The 23,816-nt window shown below is 47.8% G+C and overlaps 3 protein-coding genes across 3 annotated transcripts in view; 2 read left to right on the forward strand and 1 right to left on the reverse strand.

Moving 5' to 3' along the window:
- The first annotated feature begins 1,408 nt into the window (after positions 1–1,408).
- Positions 1,409–4,378, forward strand: LOC125429896 (zinc finger protein 24-like). Its single transcript, XM_048491473.1, has 3 exons — positions 1,409–1,797; positions 2,762–2,888; positions 4,323–4,378. Exons 1-3 carry the CDS (start codon positions 1,582–1,584, stop codon positions 4,376–4,378), a joined length of 399 nt encoding a protein of 132 aa, XP_048347430.1. The 5' UTR covers positions 1,409–1,581.
- A 1,505-nt stretch (positions 4,379–5,883) lies between these two features.
- Positions 5,884–23,816, reverse strand: part of LOC125429899 — a 32,354-nt gene continuing 14,421 nt past the window's right edge. The window contains 8 exon segments of the mRNA XM_048491477.1: positions 5,884–8,427; positions 8,784–8,886; positions 13,615–14,430; positions 16,643–16,735; positions 17,670–17,814; positions 18,564–18,633; positions 20,762–20,960; positions 21,267–21,396. Coding sequence (XP_048347434.1) covers positions 7,259–8,427; positions 8,784–8,886; positions 13,615–14,430; positions 16,643–16,735; positions 17,670–17,814; positions 18,564–18,633; positions 20,762–20,960; positions 21,267–21,396 — 2,725 coding nt within the window. The 3' untranslated portion in view covers positions 5,884–7,258.
- LOC125428850 lies at positions 18,472–21,477 on the forward strand. Its single transcript, XM_048489552.1, has 2 exons — positions 18,472–18,656; positions 20,673–21,477. Exon 2 carries the CDS (start codon positions 20,800–20,802, stop codon positions 21,424–21,426), a length of 627 nt encoding a protein of 208 aa, XP_048345509.1. The 5' UTR covers positions 18,472–18,656; positions 20,673–20,799; the 3' UTR covers positions 21,427–21,477.

Here is a 23,816-nt window from a genome sequence, read left to right on the forward strand (position 1 = left end):
GAACCTTTTGGGGGCGGAGTGCCCAAACTGCAACCCAAAACCCACTTATTTATCACAAAGTGCCAACCTTATTTAACCCTGAATACTGAAGGTTTTAGTTTAGAAAAAAAAGCGATTGGGCTCCGAGGCGTGCGTTACTTAGGAGTAGGCTTGGTGGTAGTCAGTAGCTTTGCTTTGGCGCAGCCGTGCAGCTCTTCCAATGGGTGAATCACGACCCTAGGAGGGTTTACTCAGAAGCAAGCCCCATTGCCAGCAACCGAGCTTACTCTCAGGTAAAGGATCGCGCTTTAGTTCTTCACATGAAAATCAGTTGGGTTTAACAGCACTTATCAGGGTTACCTACACTGCTTCCATAAAACTAGGTCGTAGGTTTAATGCTTACAATAATCAAGCCCAGCGGCCCAGGCCAGCCCTAGATGTGTAGGGGAGCCACTCTGTTTGCGATGCCCACAGAGAGGGCTCTGAGTGCCACAGCTAGCACCCGTGCCATGGGATTAGCCACACCACTGGTGTAGTGGTTAAAGGCAGGTGGACTCTTACCTGGTGAACCTTGGGATTTTGTTTCCCCTCTCCTACATGAAGCCTGCTGGGTGACTTTGGGCTACTCACAGTTCTCTCAGAACTCTCTCGGCTCCATCTACCTCACAAGCTGCCTCAAAGTCCCCTTGGGAGATGGGTAGGGAGTAGAAATGCAATCTGTAAATAAAAAATAAATAAAGGTGTCTGTTGTGGGGAGAGGAAGGGAAAGGAGCTTGTAAGCCGAGTCTCCTTCGAGGAGAGAAAGGCGGGATATAAATCCAGACTCTTCTTCTTCACGTTCTATCTAATGCTTACTTATCTCCTTCAGGCAGAAACAGGAACAATAGCAGAGCCTTTGCATTGGGGTAGAATTTCGATAAATTAAATGAATACTGAGGAGCACCCTGATGATGTTATAACGCACAAAGAACCTCTTAGGTCCAGCCATTGACACTGAGTGAAGATGGCCCGCGGATGGCAGAGATACAGCTACCAGGGGTGTCCAAATGGGTGCCATGCTAGAGGCCAGAATCGAAGACTGAGGAGACACAGGAGGGCCCTGCAGACTCAGAATCTAGGAAGGGATGCAGGAAAAGCTCTCTTGTATCATCCGCTTACTGAGAGGCTGAAGGAATCCTGGGAGAAAGAGGCCACACTCCTACAAAACGTTAAACGGGGAATCGGAAGCAGGGCGCTGCTCGACCGTTGGGAAGCTTCCAGTGGCAGCAATTCCTGAAAACGGTTCAGCTCTCTCCTCCAGTCCAGACAGGGGATGCTCCATTGCCAGGCCTTTGCACCCTCAGGAGAGTGATTCTCGGAAAGGAGAGGGAACCTCTAATACCAGGCCGCTGTCTCCCTGGCGAGGAGACTGAACTCTTTGTCTGGCATTAATGGAGAAACCCTAACATTCCTGTCAGCAACCTCTTGGTCAAAGATCAAGTAGACTGCTGGAAAGTGAAGGAAGAGACCCCAGCCGAGGGGGATGCCAGGTGGGATTTGGAGCGCCGGTGCTTCCGCCAGTTCTGCTACCAGGAGGCCGAGGGACCGCGGGAGGTTTGCGGAATGCTTCGTGAGCTCTGCTGTCGGTGGCTGCAGCCTGAAGGGAACACGAAAGAGCAGATCCTAGAGCTGGTCATCCTGGAGCAGTTCCTGAGTGTCCTGCCCCCAGAGATGAAGAGCTTGGTCTGGGAAGGTCGCCCCACAACTTGTTTTCAGGCGGTGACCCTAGCCGAAGATTTCCTGCTGCGGCAACAAAAGCATGAGGGGGAAGAACAACAGGTGAGTAATTAAGATGTCAGATTTGATGGCGGAAAGATGCAAGGATAGTCACGGGTGCAGTTGACTTTTAAAGGGAATTAGGCAGATTCATGGAGGAGAATTCTCTCAGTGGGTACTAACCATGGTGACAAAAGGGATCCCCTTGTCCAAAGGCAGAATCTCTGAATGGCTGTGCCAGGAGGCAGCATCAGAGGAAAGCCTCGGCTTCTAGGCCCTGCGGTTGGACCACCAGAGGAACTGGTTGGCCAATGTGTGAGACAGGGTGCTGGACTAGATGGACATCTGGTCTTGTGAGACAGATTGTGTTTGTTTTGATTAATTGCATTTTTTTAAGCAAGCCTTTATTGGCATAGACAGCAGTAAAACAATAATAAAAACAGATTAAAAAGCATATACAACATAGGATATACATGTTAGGACGAAGGAAATCTACTGGCATTTAGTAATTTCCAGGAGAAAGTCTGCCACTATCATACAGAGAGAAGGATCAGGGTTGTCCAACAAGTAGTGTAATCTAAATAAATCGGGGAGGTCGGGTAAATGTAAGGGAGTGAGATTCACATACTTGGATCTGATTTCCTTGAATCTGAGACAGTGAAGTAATTGGTGGGCCAGAGATTCAACTGAGCCATCGTTACATGGGCACAATCTTTTAGCCTTTTCTTGCTTATTAAATCTGCCATGTAACAAGGCAGAAGGCATAACTTATTGAACCTGGCGAGCATTATGGCTCTCCTTTGAACACTTTAATTACATTTAATAACTTTTGATTTTAGCAATGCTCAGTTTGCAAATCTATATGTATAAAAAAGCTAACAGCTTCTTGAGTCCATTTCAAAAGAGACTCTAAGTGAAGAATTTGAAGGGTGCTTGAGGGCTGTCTCAAGGCTGAATCCTGTAACCATCATTCCTCCCCCAAGTTCTGCTTCATTCGTGCAGAATGGTTTCTCTGCTGGTGTTTCAGGGGTCTTGGCAATTGAAGGAAGAACTGGCTGATTTCCCAGAGGCAGAGGGGACTCCATCAGGTTCCTGTGAGTGGCCGCTCTTCCAAGAGATCAAGCAGGAGGAGGATGGAGGCGTTACCACACTGGGTGAGGCTTTTTCTGGCTAGGTGCTCTGAATGGGAGGGGCTGCGGCTCAGTGGCAGGATATCTGCTTGGCATGCAGAAGGTTCCAGATTCAATTTCCAGCATCTCCAGTTAAAAGGATCTGGCTGCAGGTCACGTGAAAGACCTCTGCTTGAAACCCTGGAAAGCCACTGCAAACCTGTGTAGATAAGAGGAAGAAGAAGAAGAGTTTGGATTTATATCTCCCCTTTCTCTCCTGCAGGAGACTCAAAGGGGCTTACAATCTCCTTGCCCTTCCCCCCTCACAACAAACACCCTGTGAGGTGGGTGGGGCTGAGAGAGCTCCGAGAAGCTGTGACTAGCCCAAGGTCACCCAGCTGGCGTTTGTGGGAGTGTACAGGCTAATCTGAATTCCCCAGATAAACCTCCACAGCTCAGGTGGCAGAGCTGGGAATCAAACCCGGTTCCTCCAGATTAGATACACGAGCTCTTAACCTCCCTGCAGCCACTGCTGCTGGGAGTAACAACAACTTTCATTTCACTAGAACAGTGGTGGCATGAACCTATGGCATCGCTGTGGCAGAGCTGGCACTCAGGAGAGGAGCTCTCTCTACGTGGGCACGCAAGCACAAGGGGAAGCTCGGTCATGTGGGGGGGGGGAGGCCGGAAAATCGCGCCCACACACACCTAGGCTGGACTTTGCTTCTAGGAGCAAACCTTCCTAGGGTTAAGTGGATTCACACCGTTCGAAGCGTTGCATGGTTGCCTTCACCAAGCTTACTCCGAGTAACGCTTGCATGCCTCTGAGCCAACTGTTTTTTTCTAAACTAAAACCTCAGTATTCAGGTTAAACTTGCCATCTTGGCACTTTCTGATATAAATAAGTGGGTTTTGGATTGCAATTTGGGCACTCTGTCTCGAAAAGGTTCACCATCACTGCACTAGAACAACAGGTCTGCCCCCACCATAAATTGTGTCTCAGAATGGTCATGCACAGTGATGTACATGTTTCATTTAACTCGGGGAGTCTCAACATTAATTACAGCCACATCTAAATACATGCAGCAGTGGCGTAGTGGTTAAGAGCAGGTGTACTCTAATCTGAAGGAACCGGGTTTGATTCCCCGCTCTGCTGCTTGAGCTGTGGGGGCTTATCTGGGGAATTCAGATTATCCTGTGCACTCCGACACATGCCAGCTGTGTGACCCTGGGCCAGGCACAGCCCCATCCACCTCACAGAGTGTCTGTTGTGGGGGGGGAGGGAAAGGAGATTGTAACCTCCTTTGAGTCTCCTACAGGAGAGAAAGGGGGGATATGAATCCAAAACTCTTCTCTTCTTCATAAGGAGTGACATGAATTTTTCCAACAATTTTATGTTCCATTGTGCTTAACAATTTTCTATTGGACTAAATCTGCACCTGTATCAATACATCCTTCTACCCACAATTTCCCCCCAAGAAAGACTTACATGGTGCGAAAAGCCCCCATCCACCGTCTCTGCTTCTCAGGAATAACAGTCAATATTTACAAGCTGCAATCTGCTCACTCTCACCATAGCATCTGAATTAGCAGGCTGAGTTGGGTTCTCGCAGTCACAGCGCCTCCGGGCAATCACCTCAGGGTCTGGCCATGTCTGCTTTGCTCTTCTCACTACAAAAGTCACAGGTTCATCCTCACTGCTGGAACAGTTGGGATTGTCTGGCGAACTGCTTTTGCATTCCCAATTCTCGGTCTGCACAAGGATCTGGTCTCCTCCAAGGAATTGTACCTTTGTCTCTTTCTTTAAATCAGGGCAGTTATTTTTTATAATGTCCCTTTTTTGCAGTTAAAACATACGATTACTTAGGGTGTGGATACCTCCTCCGGCTTGCTTGGTTTCAGGGGACTGTCTCTTCTCTGGAAAGGAGTCTTAACCCCTTCTTTACCGCTTGATTCAAAAGTCTTGGGAGCAGCTTTGAAATACGCTTGCTTCCCCGGGGTAAAGCGCAGGGCTCTCTTCTCCTTGTTCTTTATGCTGGCCGTGTGGTCTGCAAAGGCAGCTAACTCTGATGAATCAAAAGTCTCTTTAGCCTGGACCACGGCTGAAATATCTTGTGGGAGGACATGGAAAAACTGCTCCTTTACTGGTCCTGACATGCCTTCTCTATTGAACTACCTTCTGCAGCTCTGAACCACTGCTGGGTGGTAAGTTTGAGACATGCCATAAAGGCAACGTAACTTTCTTTGCCCTTGGGAAAAGCTCTTTTTAATTCATCCCACAGTTGGCTCTGTGTTTTCCCAAACTGGGCCAACGCCTGGCTTTTAAAGTTCTCATAAATTGCTTCCTCCCCAAGAGTTAGCTCACCCCGTTCAACAGACACACAAAGTCAAAGGGCACGTACATTGTCCCATTCTCTCTTAGGGCTGCCTCAAAACCAGGCCAAAAGGCTTTCAACAAGCTCACCAGGCTGCTATCAGGGAAACTGCTTTCTCTGACACGCTGCAGTTGCATCCCTCTGTCTGTTGTGTATTAACAGGCTCATAGTGGTCTCTTGTGTGCGCACAAAGTTTTCATCCAGCCCTCTGTACTGGTCAGCACAGATGAATCCTCTGTATCCAGGCTATGGCGCCTCAGGATGCTGATGAATCTCTGGGTCGCACCTCAGGAATCTCCCGGCCATCATCATCAAGGATCATCAGCTCCTCACCCGCTAACAGCTGTCCTCTGGCTCCAGTCATCTGGGTTACCAGTCTGCTGCTTGCGTCAGGTTCGGCTGACGGCAGCGCTTCTTCCGGGATCCTCCAGTGTGACCTGCAACTCAGCCAACTGTCTCTGGCGAGGTTTAACCACTGCATTCTCAGAGCAAAATTTTGACTTGAACCGCACTTGCACCCAAAAAAATAATAATCAATTTTTTGCTTGCAAAAGCCAACTACTGAGTGTGAACCAAGTCTTGCCACCATATGGAGTAAGAATAGAACTTGTTACCCCCTACGTGGGTTCTTGATTTGGTTAACACACGCACTCGAAAGCCAAAAATCATGTAAAATGTCTTTAAAGTTTATTGAGAAGCAATACGTGCTCAACAAACGAAGCTGCATCGGCAGTAAGTATGTAAGGTCAATTGAAAACTAGCTAGTAACAGCAAACTAATAGCTGAAAGTAAAAGAATCACATTAAAACAATCCATTGTATAGCGTAGCCTTGGTTTCAAAGACGCAAAGAGAAAAAAATCATCTATAGGTGCAAGCTGGCTGAAAATAGCTTCGTGATGTCAGGTAGCAAGAGGGAGGAGAAAAGTTGTTAGAGCACTGGATTACGGTTATAGGAAAATCATACGGTCAGATGGTTTAAGGCAGCAAACCAATCATATTGCATTGCCAATTAGTAGTAATGGTTAGTGTGAACTCATCATGATTATCAGGTGGAGATAGGGCCCACTTCAAAGGACCTGCCGGAATATGGCTGTTGGATAAACACTCTGCAGCTGGGCCTCTTTCAACCTCCATCTAATGAGGCACAGCTTGGGAATGCTGGAAAAGGCCAGAAAACAAAGTTATTATTTTGAGAACCAAACTCTGCTCATCATGTCTGCTCTTTGGCCAACAAGACAATTTCTTCACCAGATCCCTATACATAAGCCAAGTCTTTTCTGAATCCAATCAATTTCTGAACGGTACTTCTTAGGGAAATATCCAAAACAGAATCCTGTCTATAATTATTTTCCTATATCTCTTCCAAACCCCGCTCAGTGCAAACTTTATAAACTTTTCTTTATAAACTTTTCTTTTCCAGACCATATCTATGCATGCCATCCAAATGGAAATACATTTCCTTCCAATTTCAATAATCACTGGGGTTTTTTTAAAAGTAAAATCCAATCTTTCAACCAAGACAAAGCAGAGCCTTCAAAATATAGTCTCAAATGCAGTATCTGTAAATCTCCCCTCTCTTCAGCATCAGATAACATTTTCATTTTGATCCTGGCCTTCTGTGCTCGCCATATAAATTTTGCTGATTCCTTTTGCCAAACATTCAACGGTTTATCAGAGTTTGTAATGGGTATCTTTTGAAATAAGAATAAAATTCTTGGTAAGATTCATTTTAATAACTGATTTTTTCCCTAATAACGATAGATTTAAGTTTTTCCATCTATTCAAATCCTCTATTAGATTTTTCTAATAGTTATTCTGAAACAATGTCAAATTGGTATTTGTTATAGTCACCCCTAGTTCAAATCAAATGTCATAATGAAAAGTAACGGAGAGCTGGGACACCCTTGTCTTGTGCCTTTAATATTTTTCGTTGAGTCAAGTTTTCTTCATAAATGTTCTGGTGCACAACAGCTTCATACGGTTACGTTCCTTGAGGGATGTTAAAGATACAAAACCGATATCCCTACCCCAATCTAAGATCAGTTCGACACTTTCTCTTTTGCATGTGTTCTTTCATGCAGAATTAGGTTTGGCTTCCGGGTATAGCTCTTCCCACACTCTAAACACTGGAATGGCTTCTCCCCTGTGTGAGTCCGCTCGTGTTTCAGAAGGTTGGAACGATGACTGAAGCTTTTGTCACAACCTGAACAGTGGAATGGTCTTTCATTTGTGTGGGTCCGACGGTGAGAAATAAATGCTGATTTATCCCGGAAGCTTTTGAGGCACTCAGGGCATTCAAAGGGTTTCTCTCCAGTGTGGATCTTCTCATGCTGGAGCAGACCGGCATTTTGAGAGTAGCTTTTCCCACACTGCAAGCATTTATATGGCTTCTCTCCAGTGTGAGATCGCTTGTGCTTCATCAAGGAAGACCTGTCACCAAAGCTCTTCTCGCATTCGGTGCACTTGTACGGCTTCTCCCCTGTATGGATTCTTTCATGTGCGATCAGGTTCGTGCGATGCCGGAAGCTCTTCCCGCAGGTCGAGCAGGGATATGGCTTCTCCTCTGTGTGGATCCTCTGGTGGACGAGGAAAGCTGACTTCTTCCGGAAGCTTTTCAAGCAGTCAGGGCATTCATGTGGTTTCTCACCTGTGTGGATTTTTTGGTGCCGAATCAAGTCCAACCTCTGACGAAAGTTTTTCCCACACTCAAGGCAGTTAAAGGGTCTTTCCCCTGTGTGGATTGTCTGATGAGCCACAAGCCCAGTCTTTCTGGTAAAACTTTGCCCACAGTCAGGACACGAGAATGGTTTCTCTTGAGAGTGGGTCAATTCATGCGCCATGAGATGTGATTGCTGACTGAAGCTTTTCCCGCACTCCAAGCACATGTAGAGTTTTTCTCCTGAATGCGTGCACTGATGCTTGGTCAGTTCTGCCTTGGATTGGAAGGACTTCCCACACTCTGTGCAGATCTCACCCTTGAGGATTCTTTGCTGGATTTCAGGAATTTCATTGAGATGTTCAAAACTCTGTTGAAAATAAACAACTTTGCCTTCATCAGGGAGAGTTTCCTGGTGGTTCTCAGAGGCTTCTCCCAGATCAGAAAAATGGGAAAAGTTATGTTCTCTTTGCCCTGGCAGCATCCATTGAAACCCAAGTTCTGTAGAATTTTCTCGTTGATTACTCTCCTTCCAAAATGCCCTTTCATCACCTGAGGGAATAAGGAGAGAATGAGAGTCAATGCTGCATGGTGGTTAGAGTATTAGACTAGTATCTGAAAGACCCCGGTTCAAATCCCCATTCAGCCATAGAAGTTCACTGGGAAGCCTCGGGCCAGTCACATCCTCTCAGCCTAAAACTACCTTGCAGGGTTGTTGCATGGACACTAAATGAATAATTTTATTTCACAGCGGTTTTGACTAGAAAATCCATCTTCTGATATGAATTGTCTCCCTTCAGGAGAAAAAAACACGATTGAATTTGGAACCTTTTGCATGCTAAGCAGATGTTCTTCCACCTAGCCCTCTCATTCAGAAATTCAGAGCACCTAGCCATAAAAAGCCTTACCCATCGTGGTGGCGCCTCCATCCTCCTCGATCTCTTGGAAAAGCGGCGACTCACAGGAGTCTGACGGAGCCCCCCCTGTCTCTGGGAAATCAGCCACTTCCTCCTTCAACAAAGAAATCATTCCATGTGAAAAAAGCAGAACTTGGGGGGATAACAGCTGGGAATTCAGCCTTCAACAGCCCCACACCACAAATTCTTAATCCAGAGCAGGGGTCTTCAAACTATGGCCCTCCAGATGTTCATGGACTACAATTCCCATCAGACCCTGACAGCATAGCCAAGTGGTAGGGCTCATGTGAATTGTAGTCTATGAACATCTGGAGGGCCATTGTTTGAAGACCCCTGATCCAGAGCTTTAAAATGGGATCAGAAGGTTCACAGTTCATTGAATGAGATGGACCAAAGAAGAGCGTGCAATAATTGGCTCTTTGGAATTTTCCAAGAACAATTCAGGATGCTGGTTATAACCAAAGCCCCGGGTTCCCCAACATAATGCCCCAAGGCCAGGCCAAGCTTTTCAGAAAGTAGGTGGGGCCACTGAAAGAAACAGCTCATCACTGGCTGCTTCCATTTAAAGAAATGGGTTTTCCATGGCTGCAAAACCAGCCACAGCCACTGGAGCATCAGGGGAACTATTAAGCACCGAGGCTTTCTTTTGGCAACTCGCGTATAAGTCGACCCGCATATAAGTCGAGGCACCTAATTTTTCCACAAAAAACTGGGAAAACTTATTGACTCGCGTATAAGTCGAGGGTGGGAAATGCAGCAGCTGCTGGTAAATTTCAAAAATAAAAATAGATACCAATAAAATTATTACATCAATTGAGGCATCTGAAAGTTGGTTAAATGTTTTTTGAATATTTATTTCAAGAGAAAAAGCAGTAAACTGGCTCATGTAAGTGGAACAGAGGGTCAACAAGAACAATATGGTATCAACAATAACTTTAAAAGTACAAAAACCTTAGCTCAATCAGCAACCAAGCTAAAACACAAGAGTTAAAATCCTCCAAAACTGGATTCCTCACCATCATCTGTATGTCCAAAATGCTGTCTTAACCTAGATTTTAAGAGGGATATTATCCAGAAATGGAAAAAATCTATTAGCCGTCCATTAGTAAGCAATAGGGGATGGGGCATCCCTTTTGGGGGGGTCAATAACTTTGGATCCCCTGGACCCAAATCCCCACCTCAAACCTCCAAGGGCTGGTAGCATAAAGAGACTCCTCCTGATGGTGGACCAGCCAGGTTTGGTGAAGTTTGGGTCAGAGGGTCCAAAGTTATGGACCCTCAAAAGGGTAGCCCCATCTACTAATAGCTCCCATTGAAAACAATGGGGAATGGGGGCACCTCATTTGGGGGTCCATAACTTTGGACCCCCTGAACCAAACTGAACCAAACTTGGCTGGTATCATCAGGAGTGTCTTCTGAGGGTACCCTGAAATTTTGGTGCCGATAGCATACAAACTGCGCCCCCTGCTGGCCAGCAAAGTAAAAACGCACAAAAAAATTTAATGACCCGCATATAAGTTGAGGGGAGCTTTTTCAGCATTAAAAATGTGCTGAAAAATTCGACTTATACATGAGTACATACCAGGGGTCGGGAACCCGCGGCTCCCGAGCCGCATGCGGCTCTTCCCCGGTCATAGTGCGGCTCCCCACATGGCTGCCCCTTCCTGGGGTTCTTTCGCGAAGCTCCCGTTGCCTTGAAGCCTTTGCAAGCTCCCTGTTGCCTTGCTGAGGTGTCGGCGGGGAGGCAATTCAACCAGAAGCAAGGGAAGGCGGATGGGTGGGGATATGGCTCCTGGCGTGGTTGCCACTTCCTGGGGCCTTCGAGCTCCCATTGGCTTGTCCGGGAGCACATGAAGTCCCCGGAATAAGCAGCTGAGCCGGCATGCCAATTTAAAAGGAGTGGCAGAGAGGGATCTTCATCAGAGACGAGGTGCAGGGTAGGTGTCGGCGAAGCGATCCAGTGAATGGGATCTCGGCAGGGCTGCCCTTCCTGGGGGCTGCAAGGAACTGAAGCAGAGGGGGCAGGAAGCAAGCGGGAGGAGAGAATTGCTCCCCAGCGCCCAGAAAGGTGGGTGGGTCTTGTGAAGGGAGCGAGATCTCGGCATGCCTGCCCTTTCCTGGGGCTTTGCAAAGGCAAGCAGAGGGGCACAGTGAAGCAAACGGGAGGGAGAGATTGCTCCCCAGCACTTAGAAAGGTGGAGTGGAGTGCTTGGGAGGCTCTGACATGCCTGCCTTGTTGGGAGCTTTGCAAGGCAAACAGAGGGCACAGAGCAAGCAGGAGGAGATTGCTCCCAACTTTGCCTAGAAAGGTGTGGTGCCAAGGAGGGGGGGGAGAGGTTTCGTACGCCTGCTCTCTGGCTCTGCAAAGCAGAGGGGCAGCCAAACGGAGGGAGAGATTGCTCCCAACTTTGCCCAGAAAGGTGGAGTGGAGTGTCTTGTGAGGCTCTCGGCATGCCTGCCCTTCCTGTAGGGCTTTACCAAGGCAAGCAGAGGGGCAAAGGAAGCAAACAGGAGGAGAGATTGCTCCCAACTTTTGCTTAGGAGGTGGGTGGGAGGTTTCGCATGCCTCTGCCCTTCTTGGGGTTGGCTTTGCAAGGTACAGAGGGCACAGAAGCAAACGGGGAGGGGAGAGATTGCTCCCAACTTTGCCCAGAAGGTGGGTGGGTGCTGAGGGAGGGGAGTCTTGTGAGGCTCTCGGCATGCCTGCCTCTTCCTGGGCTTCTTTGGTGGCAAGCAGAGGGCAAAGGAAGCAACGAGGAGAGATTGCTCCCAACTTTTGCCCAGAAAGGCAGGTGCCGAGGGGAGGGGGGGGAGAGGCTCTCGGCATGCCTGCCCCTTCCTGGGGCTTTGCAAGGCAAGCAGAGGGGCAAAGGAAGCAAATGGGAGGGAGAGATTGCTCCCAACATAAGCAACACACCATAATTGCTTTATACAAAGCGTAAAGGTAAAAAACCAAAATACACAGTGCTATCTTCATTTAAAATGTCAAAAAGTATCTGCGGCTCCATGAGTTTTCTTTTCCGGGAAAATGGGTCCAAATGGCTCTTTGAGTGTAAAAGGTTCCTGACCCCTGGTATATACAGTAATTCCATTCCTCCTTCAGGCTTTAGTTCTTTTTATTCCGACTGCAATTATTTTGCAAAGTGAGCCATTCCCTGCATCTTGGGGCCAATCAACAAGTAAATGTTTAGAGATAGCCGGCCTCTGAACATAGAGGTTCCCTTCTTAATGTTCAAGGTGGCTCAGAAACTTGCATCTCGAGTTTACTTTAATACTTTAGAAGAATGTCACAACAGCTCTGGTGGATCAGATCAAAGTTCGATCTAGTCCAGAATGGTTTTGGCTCGCGGCAGCCTCCAAAGAACCTATTAGTAGGGCATAGAAGTAATATCCCTCCCCTGATATTGTCTCGTTTCTGCCATATGATGTTCAGGGGTAGAATGCCTTTGAGCATGAAGGACTCATTGAGCTATCATCTTTAATGGCTATCTTCTTCTGTGACTGTCTGCTCCACTCTTAAACCTATACGATTGTTAAAACCAAATTTAAAGTTCCAAGTTGTGACTGAAACACTCTCACAAACATAAAGTATGTGATGGGGTATAAATATCCAGTCCAGCTGGATTAGGCCAGGGGTCCACCTAGTCCAGCATCCTGTTTGACACAGTGGCCATCAGTTCCTCTGAAGGCCAACAACAGGGCCGATAGGCCAAGGCCTCCTGGCACTGCCATTCAGAGATTCTGCCTTTGAACAAGGGGCTTCCTTGTTAGTAGCCGCTGAGAGAACTCTGCCCCATGAATCTGTCTGTCAAGAAATTCAATCACTGTCAGAACTTTGGTCAAGTTGTTCAGACTGTGAAAGGGAACCATTTTAAAACAGGTCTGTGAATTTTTTCCCCTGCCTCCTTTCATTGGAAGGCCCTGTTCTGATTAGATTCTCTTTCACCTGTTTGATGCTGTGAGAACAAGCAGGGAGTATTAGCTACCTGTCTCAGGCTCTCAAAACATTAAAGAGATTTTGTGATTATCTGTGCCAGGTTGGCCCAAGTCACTAATTGGCTGACATGTAAGCATGACCAGAAGCTTGGCTCTGGAAAGTTCCACTCAATTTGGTTCTAATTGGTTGAATTAGATTCACCTGACTGTGACTTATGAATCCTTATTAAAAAAAACTTACTATGGGGTTAGAGTTATTCTGTAGGGAGAGTATTCCATGAGGGATGCCAGCATGGCCAATTGGCCATGCTGCAAGGGGCTGATGGGAATTGAGGTCCATAACATCTGGAGTGCCAAAGGTTCGCCACCACGGTCCTAGCTCAGTGGTGTGAGGAGCAGCTCCAGATATTATGGACCACAATTCCCATCAGCCCCTGCTAGCATGGCCAGTGGCCTGCAGAATCATCTAGTCTCACTTCCTAATCCTAGCTGAATCTACCTGAAATGCTGTAACTCTTCTTTGATTTATGCTTGCTGGAAGAAACTAAGGCCAACGTTAAAGAGATTTCAACGACTGTGCTAATATTTGTATTTTGGGAGTGCTTTATTCTGTCTTAAGCTTCAGCTAATCTTCTGCTATTTATGCAGATGTAACTCTCCATGCTGAAGGACATTTCATGCTGACTTTTTTTGTTTGTTTTCTTTTTATAATTTTTTTAATTAATTTGGTCTGCTGTGTGTCCACTTACTCTCAAGAACCCGTGTGAGCCAGGTGGCAAACATCTAGGCTGCTCTTTTGACCCTGTCTAATTCCCTTTACAAGCCATCTATACCTGTGACCATCCTTACATCTTCTGCCATTCAATTCCATATTTTAATTACTCACCTGCTGTTCTCCCGCCTCAAGTTTTTGTTGCCGCCGCAGGAAACCTTCGGCCAGAGTTACCGCCTGAAAACAAGTCTCAGGGCAACCTTCCCAGACCCAGCTCTGCATCTCCGAGGGCAGGACATTCATGAACTGCTCCAGGATGACCATCTCTAGGATCTGCTCTTTCGTGTTCCCTTCAGGCTGCAGCCACCGATAACAAAGCTTCCGCAGCATCCCGCAAACCTCCCGTGGCCCCTCGACATCCTGGTAGCAGAACTGGCGGAAGCACTGGCGCTCCAAATCCCAGTTTGCATCCCGCTCAGCCAGGGTCTCTTCCTTCACTTTCTGGCAGTCTACTTGATATTTGACCAAGAGATTGTTGACAGGATGACGGGTATCTCCACTAATGCCAGACAAGAGTTCTGTCTCTTCGCCAGGAAACAGCTGCCTGATATTAGAGGCTCCCTCGCCTGGAGAATCACCCCCTGGTGCGAGACCTGGCAATAGAGCATCCCCCCATCTGGACTGAGGAGAGCGAACCGTTTTGTGCTGCTGGGCTTCCCAATGCTCGTGCAGCCCTGCTTCCGGTTCCTGTTTAATGTTTTCAGGTGTGACCTCTTCCCAGGATTCCTTTAGCCTCTCAGAGCGGATGATACAAGAGGCTTTTACTGCATCCTTTCCAGATTCTGAGTCTGCAGAGCCCTGTGTCTCCATCTTCATTCTGGCCTCTAGCATGGCATCTATTTGGACACCCCTGGTAGCTGCATTTCTGCCATCTGTGGCCATCTTCACCAGTGTCAAGAGTTGGACTGAAGAGGTTCTTTGTGTGTTATAATATCATCAGGTGCTTCTCAGTATTCTCTCGGTGCCTTTCTCCCGAATGCAAAGGCTCTGTTATTGTCTTGCTTCTGCCTGAAGGAGAGAATTAAGCATTAGATAGAACGTGAAGAAGAAGAAGAGTCTGGATTTATATCCCGCCTTCCTCTCCTCTAAGAAAACTCAAGGCCTTTCCCTTCCTCTCCCCACAATTGACATCTTGAGAAGCAGGTGGGGCTGAGAGAGTTCTGAGAGAACTGACTAGCCCAAGGTCACCCAGGAAGAGTGTAGGAGTGGGGAAATAAATGCAGTTCACCAGTTAAAAATCCACCTGCCCTTAACCAGTACACCACGGTGACTCTCTTACACCAGACCACACAATCCCAAACTGACCTGCTCCTGTGTCTTCAACAAAAGATTGGATTTACCGAAATCAGAAAGCTATTTTTTTCAGAGCTTGTAATGGCTGCAGATGAAACACTGGGAAAGGCACAGTGACGTTGGCTCTTGCGATAATTAGCAACAGTTCAGTCAATCACAGTCTTCCAATAGGTGAGAGCTACAAGAAGAAGAAGAAGAAGAAGAGTTTGGATTTATATCCCCCCTTTCTCTCCTGCAGGAGACTCAAAGGGACTGACAATCTCCTTGCCCTTCCCCCCTCACAACAAACACCCTGTGAGGTAGGTGGGGCTGAGAGAGCTCCGAGAAGTTGTGACTAGCCCAAGGTTACCCAGCTGGCGTGTGTGGGAGTGCACAGGCTAATCTGAATTCCCCAGATAAGCCTCCACAGCTCAGGTGGCAGAGCTGGAAATCAAACCCAGTTCCTCCAGAGTAGATACACGAGCTCTTAACCTCCTACGCCACTGCTGCTACAAGACACAGGCCCGTGGCTCTATCATCCTCAACGCTCCCAACCATTTTGAATCTGCAGGCACATTTGGAAGACTGACACGGATTGGTGGGAACTGCAACAAAATGGCTGCCGGAGGAGGCAGAGCCAGGCACAAAACGATTGCCAACGCTTAACCTCAAGGACACGGTGCAGATCCTTGTGCTGTGGTGGCATCAACACAGCCAGTCAAATCTGTAACAGTCAGAAACCATGCTGGGCAAAATATACACCCTAAAAAAAACCCCCCGGCTTGCTAGCTCCTACTGTAGCCCAACTCAACAAAGGTGCACGGGATTTTTGTTTTGAAAAGTGCTTCTTGCCACTTGGGGCTTGGCAGTGTGCAAAGGGGGAGGGGGAGCACGAAGCCAGGCGGGGCTTTTAAAGCGACAGCCTCCCTCCCTTTCCCTTGGGAGGCGCGGTGAGGCCGGCTGGGGCTGGTGCGCCCGTGGCGTGGTGCGCTTCGGCGGCTGCACTCTCCCTTCCTCCCCAGGTGAAGCGGCAGCACGGAGAGGTGCCCAGCAGCCCCCCGCTGCCCCACACTGCTGCTGGGTCCCTCCCCCCCACGCCGCGCGCACAGGGCTTTCTCCACCGCAGAGGGGATTGCAAGCTTCCGCCCTAGAGACCGCGACCCCTCCCTCCCTCCCGGGGCAGGGGCTCTATCCTCCAGTCCCCCCTCTGGTGCTCTTTAGACTCACCCTAAGCCTTTCTGAGGTTGCAGCGGGCACAATGGAGACATCGAAGCAAAAAAAAGGGGGAAGAGGGCACTCTTGGGCGAAGCTTCCGCTTCCTGCCTAAGTGGCGCTCTAGGAAGCAGGTCTCGCTGGCCTTAACTCTCAATTAGGCGCACATCCAAAGTTGAAGCACGCTGGCTGATTGGGGACGGGGCGCCCACGCCAGTCCCAGACCGCGTTGGCTGCGGAGCCTTTGTTTCGGGGCATGTTGAATTCCAATTTCATCGTAAGATCATATAAGATCATATCAATTCCAACACCTCTATTGGCATAGTAAGATCATATGATCATATAAAAACCACTACAAGTTAATACATTAAAATTTGCAATTAATAGATCTAATTTTCCGTTGCTTTCATTACAAATAAAGCCACATCTAGAGTCCTCTGGGGATTAAAATCAAAAAGAAGCTTTTGGGCAATCACAGTATCTGCAGAAGGGTGAAGGTTGGTTATTATTACGCACTGGCTATTGGGCCCCCTGTTTCTCGCCCTGCTGCCTGCTGGGCTGGCAATACCCATTTCATGGCTGAACGAGGTTTCCTTTTGTTGCGGGACTACTAGGGTGTCATCAGGTTCATTAGATCCTGCCCCTTTAAGCCAGTTACGCTGTTGTGCTTGTGCCCATGGGAGGCAAATGTGCGCTTGTTGTCACGGGGTCCTCTATCGGGCGTGCAAGGTTTCAGCTTGCCCGTGTGCTCCTGAAATTATCCCCAATCCCAGTCTGTTGTTCAAGGCAACTGGCGGGCTTAAGCGGATGAGGATACTGCCATTTTACATGTCACCAACAACAGAAGGCCCCTGAAAAAAAACCCCAATTGCACAAAAATAAACTTTCCCCCTCCATTTGCATGTCAACATAGCGATTCATTAATATACATATTTTGCAGCAAACACATCATTGAATAAAAACAATACAGCGAACCATAACATATCCGCATAATTGGCGAGTGCAACTAAGTTCACTCCAGTACATTAAGCACTGAGATGGCCATGCCATGCCACCTGGGTGCAAATCCACAGGAAAGCACTCAGCAAATGGCAGAAAATGATGCAAATGGCAGAAAATGATGCCTGCGTGCTGTGCAGAAAACAACTTCAAACTCGGGCAGGAAAAATAACATGTGATGGGAAGCGAAGGGGGGGGGGGTTATGGCAAGAATTTCCATCCTGTTTGTTAATGGGAACGTTGGTAAACAATAGAGGGAGGGCAGGAAGAATGGCCGCCGGTCCTCCAGCATGGGATGGCCTCCACCATGACGCACCCTCAAGCTCCCAAGAGTAATTCAGGAGAAAAAAGGGCTACCCTTTTGCCAGTGAGGCTTACTTTACATTGACATACTGACATTCCAACAAAAAAAAAGCTCTATGGGAAAAGTTCTAAACAAGGCACCTAAAGAAAAGACTCATTTGCCCTCCCCCCAAATCCAAGTTCTGATCCTGCTGGGACGGGTGGAGCGCCGGGAGCAGATTCACCTGATCCCCCCCAAGAGTGTGTTCTGCATTCCCATGGGGCATTGCAGCCCTTCCAAACAACCAATAACTTTGAAAATAATCTGGCATGATGGATTCATTGGCCGAGGGTTCCTTATTATGGTTTGCACTGCAATCTGCCTTTTTATTCTGCAGCCATGCCGAGAAGATGGGCCCTTCTGGCGGGCATCCATCTTGAGGCTGTCTCAAGATGTCTTCAGCCACGCTCTCAGTGTCCTTCTGGATAAAACCAAGAAAGGATTCTCTAACAGGGACTTCTTTTCTCACCAAATCAACTTCGACACTGCTGGCAATTAACACACCAAAAGCCAATAATGAGTTGCTTAAGTAGATGGTTTCACAATAATGTAAATTTGGCAACATGGCTAGAAATAGTCAATAATACAAGGAGAAAACCATGTTAAGATTGCAAAAAATTAATAAATTCCCACGGTAAGTAATAGGTGCAGTCCAATTAGAGATTCTTTCATACTACTTGGTTTTAACGCTCTGCTAGGAGCTGATTAAAGAAGAACATGTAAACTGTTGTCCAATTGCATGGACTCAAAATACGCAGCACCTCTGGCTGTTTTGAAATAACAATTACATAAAAACGAAACTTACCCCAGACGAGTCTAAACAAAACTCCACTGTGAATAACCAGCTCTTAGCAGAGATCTAATGCAGCTCCATATAAAAGTGGAAGCACAAATAGAAACTCAAAACTCTGCTGCTGTATTCACAACGCAGCTCCTTTGGCTTTCTTTGTCTCCAAGCAATTCAAACGCAACACAGGGAAGCAGACGACTTCTAAGAGAAGAAGAGAGAACATTTGGGTTTATACCCCGCCTCTCTCTCCTGTAAGGAGTCCCAAAAGCAGCTTACAAACACCTTCCCTTCCTCTCCCCACAACAGGCACCTTGTGAGGTAGGTGGGACTGAGAGTTTAGAGAGAACTGTGACTGGTCACCCAACAGGGTGGTGTGCCTAACTGAGGGTTAAGCTGAGCGAGATCTGCTTCCTAGAGCGACTCTTCGGCAGGAATGAGAGGTTTCACCCCAGAGTCCCACTCGTCCCTTGTTTTTTTTCATTGATGTCTCTGTGATGCTTGGAAAGCATTGTGCCCGCTGCAACCGCAGAGAGGCATAGGGTGAGTCCAAAGAGCATCAGAAGGATGCAGCTGGATAGGAAGGGGCAGAATCTCTGATAGGGCAGCCCCAGGAGGAGCAAAGGAAGAAATTTCCAAGGGTTTGCTTTAAGAATAGTCCTGCAGGATGAGACCTAATCCAGTAACCCATTCCTAATGGTGAATTGCCACAAGCATCCAGGAAGCCCCTGAGGACAGACAGCCCAATGCGCCCCCTTTCACAGCAATCTGGTCGTTAGAGATATGCTGTCTGGATATTCATGATGTTCCATTTCTCCTTTAAATGCTCCCTGAACTAGTAGAAAATTCCATTAGGTGGTCTCTTTTTAAAGGACATTAGGAAAGCCCTGTTGGAATCCCATCCAGCATCCTGTTTCCCACGGCAGCCAAACAAACCTCTCCGTGAAACTCGCAACTAGGACATGAAGACAACAGGATACCAGAATCAGTGCCGTGTAGTGGTTAAGAGTGGTGGACTCTGATCTGGAGAAACAGGTGTGATTCCTGACTCCTCCACATGATAAGAGGACTCTAGTGAACTGGATTTGTTTCCCCACTCCTTACATTCCAGCTGGGTGACCTTGGGCTAGTCACAGTTCTCTCAGAACTCTACGCAGCCCCTACTTCACACGCTGCCTCGAGTCCCCTTAGGAGATTGGCGGGATAGAAATGTAATCTACAAGTAAAATAAATAAGGTGTCTGTTGTGGGGAGAGGAAAAGAAGGGAGTTTGTAAGCTCTTTTGAGTCTCCTTACAGGAGAGGAAGTAGGGGTGAGGGTATAAATCCAAACTCCTGCCAAGCGTTTTTAGGAAGTTTTTTTCAGGAAGTGGGCAGGGCCAGGTAGGGCTTTTGCTCAGCAAGGTTTCTGACTGGCTATTACTGATTTTACTTGCTGCGCTGCTTTGGGAGCAGATGCCACCATAGCACTAGGATCTGCACTGTGTCGTTGAGGGTAAGCAGTGGCAATCATTTTGTGCCTGGCTCCACCTCCTGAAGTGGTCATTTTGTTGTTGACCTTGCCATGTCAGAATTCCCAATGTGCCTGCAGATTCAAACAGGTTAGGAATGTTAGGGGTGATATTAAGCTCTGAAAAAAACAGCTATCTGGTTTCTGTAAATCCAATCCTGTATGTTGGGGTTGTCTGGACAGTGTGGTGTAGGAGAGCCAACATGGTGTAGTGCAGTGATGGCGAACCTTTTCGAGACGGAGTGCCCAAACTGCAACCCAAAACCCACTTATTTATCACAAAGTGCCAACATGGCAATTTAACCTGAATACTGAGGTTTTAGTTTAGAAAAAAACGGTGGGCTCCGAGGCGTGCGTTACTTAGGAGTAGGCTTGGTGGTAGTCAGTGGCTTTGCTTTGACGCAACCGTGCAGCTCTTCCAATGGGTGAATCACGACCCTAGGAGGGTTTACTCAGAAGCAAGCCCCATTGCCAGCAACCGAGCTTACTCTCAGGTAAAGGATCGCGCTTTAGTTCTTCACATGAAAATCAGTTGGGTTTAACAGCACTTATCAGGGTTACCTACACTGCTTCCGCAAAACTAGGTCGTAGGTTTAATGCTAATAATCAAGCCCAGCGGCCCAGGCCAGCCTAGATGTGTGGGGGCCACTCTGTTTGCACGTGCCCACAGAGAGGGCTCTGAGTGCCACCGCTGGCACCCGTGCCATAGGTTCGCCACCACTGGTGTAGTGGTTAAAGGCAGGTGGACTCTTACCTGGTGAACCGGATTTGTTTCCCCTCTCCTACATGAAGCCTGCTGGGTGACTTTGAGCTACTCACAGTTCTCTCAGAACTCTCTCAGCTCCATCTACCTCACAAGCTGCCTCAAGTCCCCTTGGGAGATGGGCGGGGTAGAAATGCAATCTGTAAATAAAATAAATAAGGTGTCTGTTGTGGGGAGAGGAAGGGAAAGGAGCTTGTAAGCCGAGTCTCCTTCGAGGAGAGAAAGGCGGGATATAAATCCAGACTCTTCTTCTTCACGTTCTATCTAATGCTTACTTATCTCCTTCAGGCAGAAGCAAGACAATAACGGAGCCTTTGCATTGGGGTACAAATGAAGTAAATGAATACTGAGGAGCACCTGATGATGTTGTAACGCACAAAGAACCTCTTCGGTCCAGCCCTTGACACTGGTGAAGATGGCCACGGATGGCAGAGATGCAGCTACCAGGGGTGTCCAAATAGATGCCATGCTAGAGGCCAGAATGAAGACGGAGACACAGGGCCCTGCAGACTCAGAATCTAGGAAGGATGCAGGAAAAGCCTCTTGTATCATCCGCTCTGAGAGGCTGAAGGAATCCTGGGAAGAGGCCACACCTAAAAACGTTAAACGGGAATCGGAAGCAGGGCTGCTCGACCGTTGGGAAGCCCAGTGGCAGCAATTCCTGAAAACGGTTCGCTCTCCTCAGTCCAGACAGGGGGATGCTCCATTGCCAGGCCTTGCACCGAGGAGTGATTCTCCAGGCGAGGGAACCTCTAATACCAGGCCGCTGTCTCCTGGCGAGGAGACTGAACTCTTGTCTGGCATTAATGGAGAAACCCAACATCCTGTCAACAACCTCTTGGTCAAAGATCAAGTAGACTGCTGGAAAGTGAAGGAAGAGACCCCAGCCGAGGGGGATGCCAGGTGGGATTTGGAGCGCCCGTGTGCTTCCGCCAGTTCTGCTACCAGGAGGCCGAGGGGCCGCGGGAGGTTTGCGGAATGCTTCGTGAGCTCTGCTGTCGGTGGCTGCAGCCTGAAGGGAACACGAAAGAGCAGATCCTAGAGCTGGTCATCCTGGAGCAGTTCCTGAGTGTCCTGCCCCCAGAGATGAAGAGCTTGGTCTGGGAGAAGGTCAGCTTTACAACTTGTTTTCGAAGGCGGTGACCCTAGCGAAGAATTTCCTGCTCTCGCGACAACAAAAAAGCACATGAGGGGAAGAAACAACAGGGTGAAGTAATTAAGATGTCAGATTTGATGGGCCGGAAAAGAGGCAAGGATAGTCACGGGTGCAGTTGACTTTTAAAGGGAATTAGGCCTTGAATTCATGGAGGAGGAATTCCTCTCAGTGGGTACTCAACCATGGTGACAAAAGGGATCCCCTTGTTCAAAGGCAGAATCTCTGAATGACAGTGCCAGGAGGCAGCATCAGAGGAAAGCCCTCCTCGCAAGCTTCTAGGGGTTCCCTGGCGGGTTGGACCACCAGAGGAACTGAAGTTGGCCAATGTTGTGGGCTGAGAACCAGGGTGCTTTGGACTAGATGTGGACATCTGGTCTTGTGAGACAGATTGTGTTTGTTTGTTTGATTAATTGCATTTTTTTAAGCAAAAGCCTTTATTGGCATAGACAGCAGTACAAACAATAATAAGAAAACAGATTAAAAAAAACATATAATACAACATAGGATATACATGTTAGGATGAAGGAAATCTACTGGCATTTTAAGTAATTTCCCAGGAGAAAAGTCTGCCACTTACTATCATACAGAGAGAAGGATCAGGGTTGTCCAACAAGTAGGTGTAATCTTAAATAAATCGGGGAGGTCGGGTAAATGTAAGGAGAGTGAGATTCACATACTTGGATCTGATTTCCTTGAATCTGAAGACAGTGAAGTAATTGGTGGGCCAGAGATTCAACTGAGCCATCGTTACATGGGCACAATCTTTTAGCCTTTTCTTGCTTATTAAATCTGCCATGTAACAAGGCAGAAGGCATAACATTGAACCTGGCGAGCATTATGGCTCTCCTTTGAACACTTAATTGCATTTAATAACTTTTTGATTTAGCAATGTCAGTTTGCAATCTATATGTATAAAAAGCTAACAGCTTCTGATCCATTTCAAAGACTCTGCGTGAAGAATTTGGGGTGCGGGGCTGTCTCAGGCTGAATCCCAACCATCATTCCTCCCCCAAGTTCTGCTTCATTCGTGCAGAATGGTTTCTCTGCTGGTGTTTCAGGGGTCTTGGCAATTGAAGGAAGAACTGGCTGATTTCCCAGAGGCAGAGGGGACTCCATCAGGTTCCTGTGAGTGGCCGCTCTTCCAAGAGATCAAGCAGGAGGAGGATGGAGGCGTTACCACACTGGGTGAGGCTTTTTCTGGCTAGGTGCTCTGAATGGGAGGGGCTGCTTGGCTCAGTGGCAGGATAACCATCTGCTTGGCATGCAGAAGGTTCCAGATTCAATTTCCAGCATCTCCAGTTAAAGGATCTGGCTGCAGGTCACGTGAAAGACCTCTGCTTGAAAAAAAAAACCCTGAAGAAAGCCACTGCAAAACCTGTGTAGATAAAGAAGGAAGAAGAAGAAAGAAAAGTTTTGGATTTATATCTCCCCTTCTCTCTCCTGCAGGAGAGCTCAAAGGGGCTTACAATCTCCTTGCCCTTCCCCCCTCACAACAAACACCCTGTGAGGTGGGTGGGGCTGAGAGAGCTCCGAGAAGCTGTGACTAGCCCAAGGTCACCCAGCTGGCGTTTGTGGGAGTGTACAGGCTAATCTGAATTCCCCAGATAAACCTCCACAGCTCAGGTGGCAGAGCTGGGAATCAAACCCGGTTCCTCCAGATTAGATACACGAGCTCTTAACCTCCTACGCCACTGCTGCTGGGTAACAACAGCTTTCATTTCACTAGAACAGTGGTGGCGAACCTATGGCACGCGTGGCAGAGCTGGCACTCAGAGCTCTCTCTGTGGGCACGCAAGCACAGAGTTCGTCATGTGGGGGGAGCGGAAAATCGCGCCCCCCCCACACACCTAGGCTGGACTTGCTTCTGAGCAAACCTTCCTAGGGTCGTGATTCACCCGTTCGAAGCGTTGCATGGTTGCTTCACCAAGCTTACTCCCGAGTAACGCACGCCTCTGAGCCAACTGTTTTTTTCTAAACGAAAACCTCAGTATTCAGGTTAAATTGCCATCTTGGCACTTTGCGATAAATAAGTGGGTTTTGGATTGCAATTTGGGCACTCTGTCTCGAAAAGGTTCACCATCACTGCACTAGAACAACAGGTCTGCCCCCACCATAAATTGTGTCTCAGAATGGTCATGCACAGTGATGTACATGTTTCATTTAACTCGGGGAGTCTCAACATTAATTACAGCCACATCTAAATACATGCAGCAGTGGCGTAGTGGTTAAGAGCAGGTGTACTCTAATCTGAAGGAACCGGGTTTGATTCCCTGCTC

This window comes from Sphaerodactylus townsendi, linkage group LG03 (genome assembly GCF_021028975.2).
Source record: "Sphaerodactylus townsendi isolate TG3544 linkage group LG03, MPM_Stown_v2.3, whole genome shotgun sequence".
Taxonomy (NCBI): domain Eukaryota; kingdom Metazoa; phylum Chordata; class Lepidosauria; order Squamata; family Sphaerodactylidae; genus Sphaerodactylus; species Sphaerodactylus townsendi.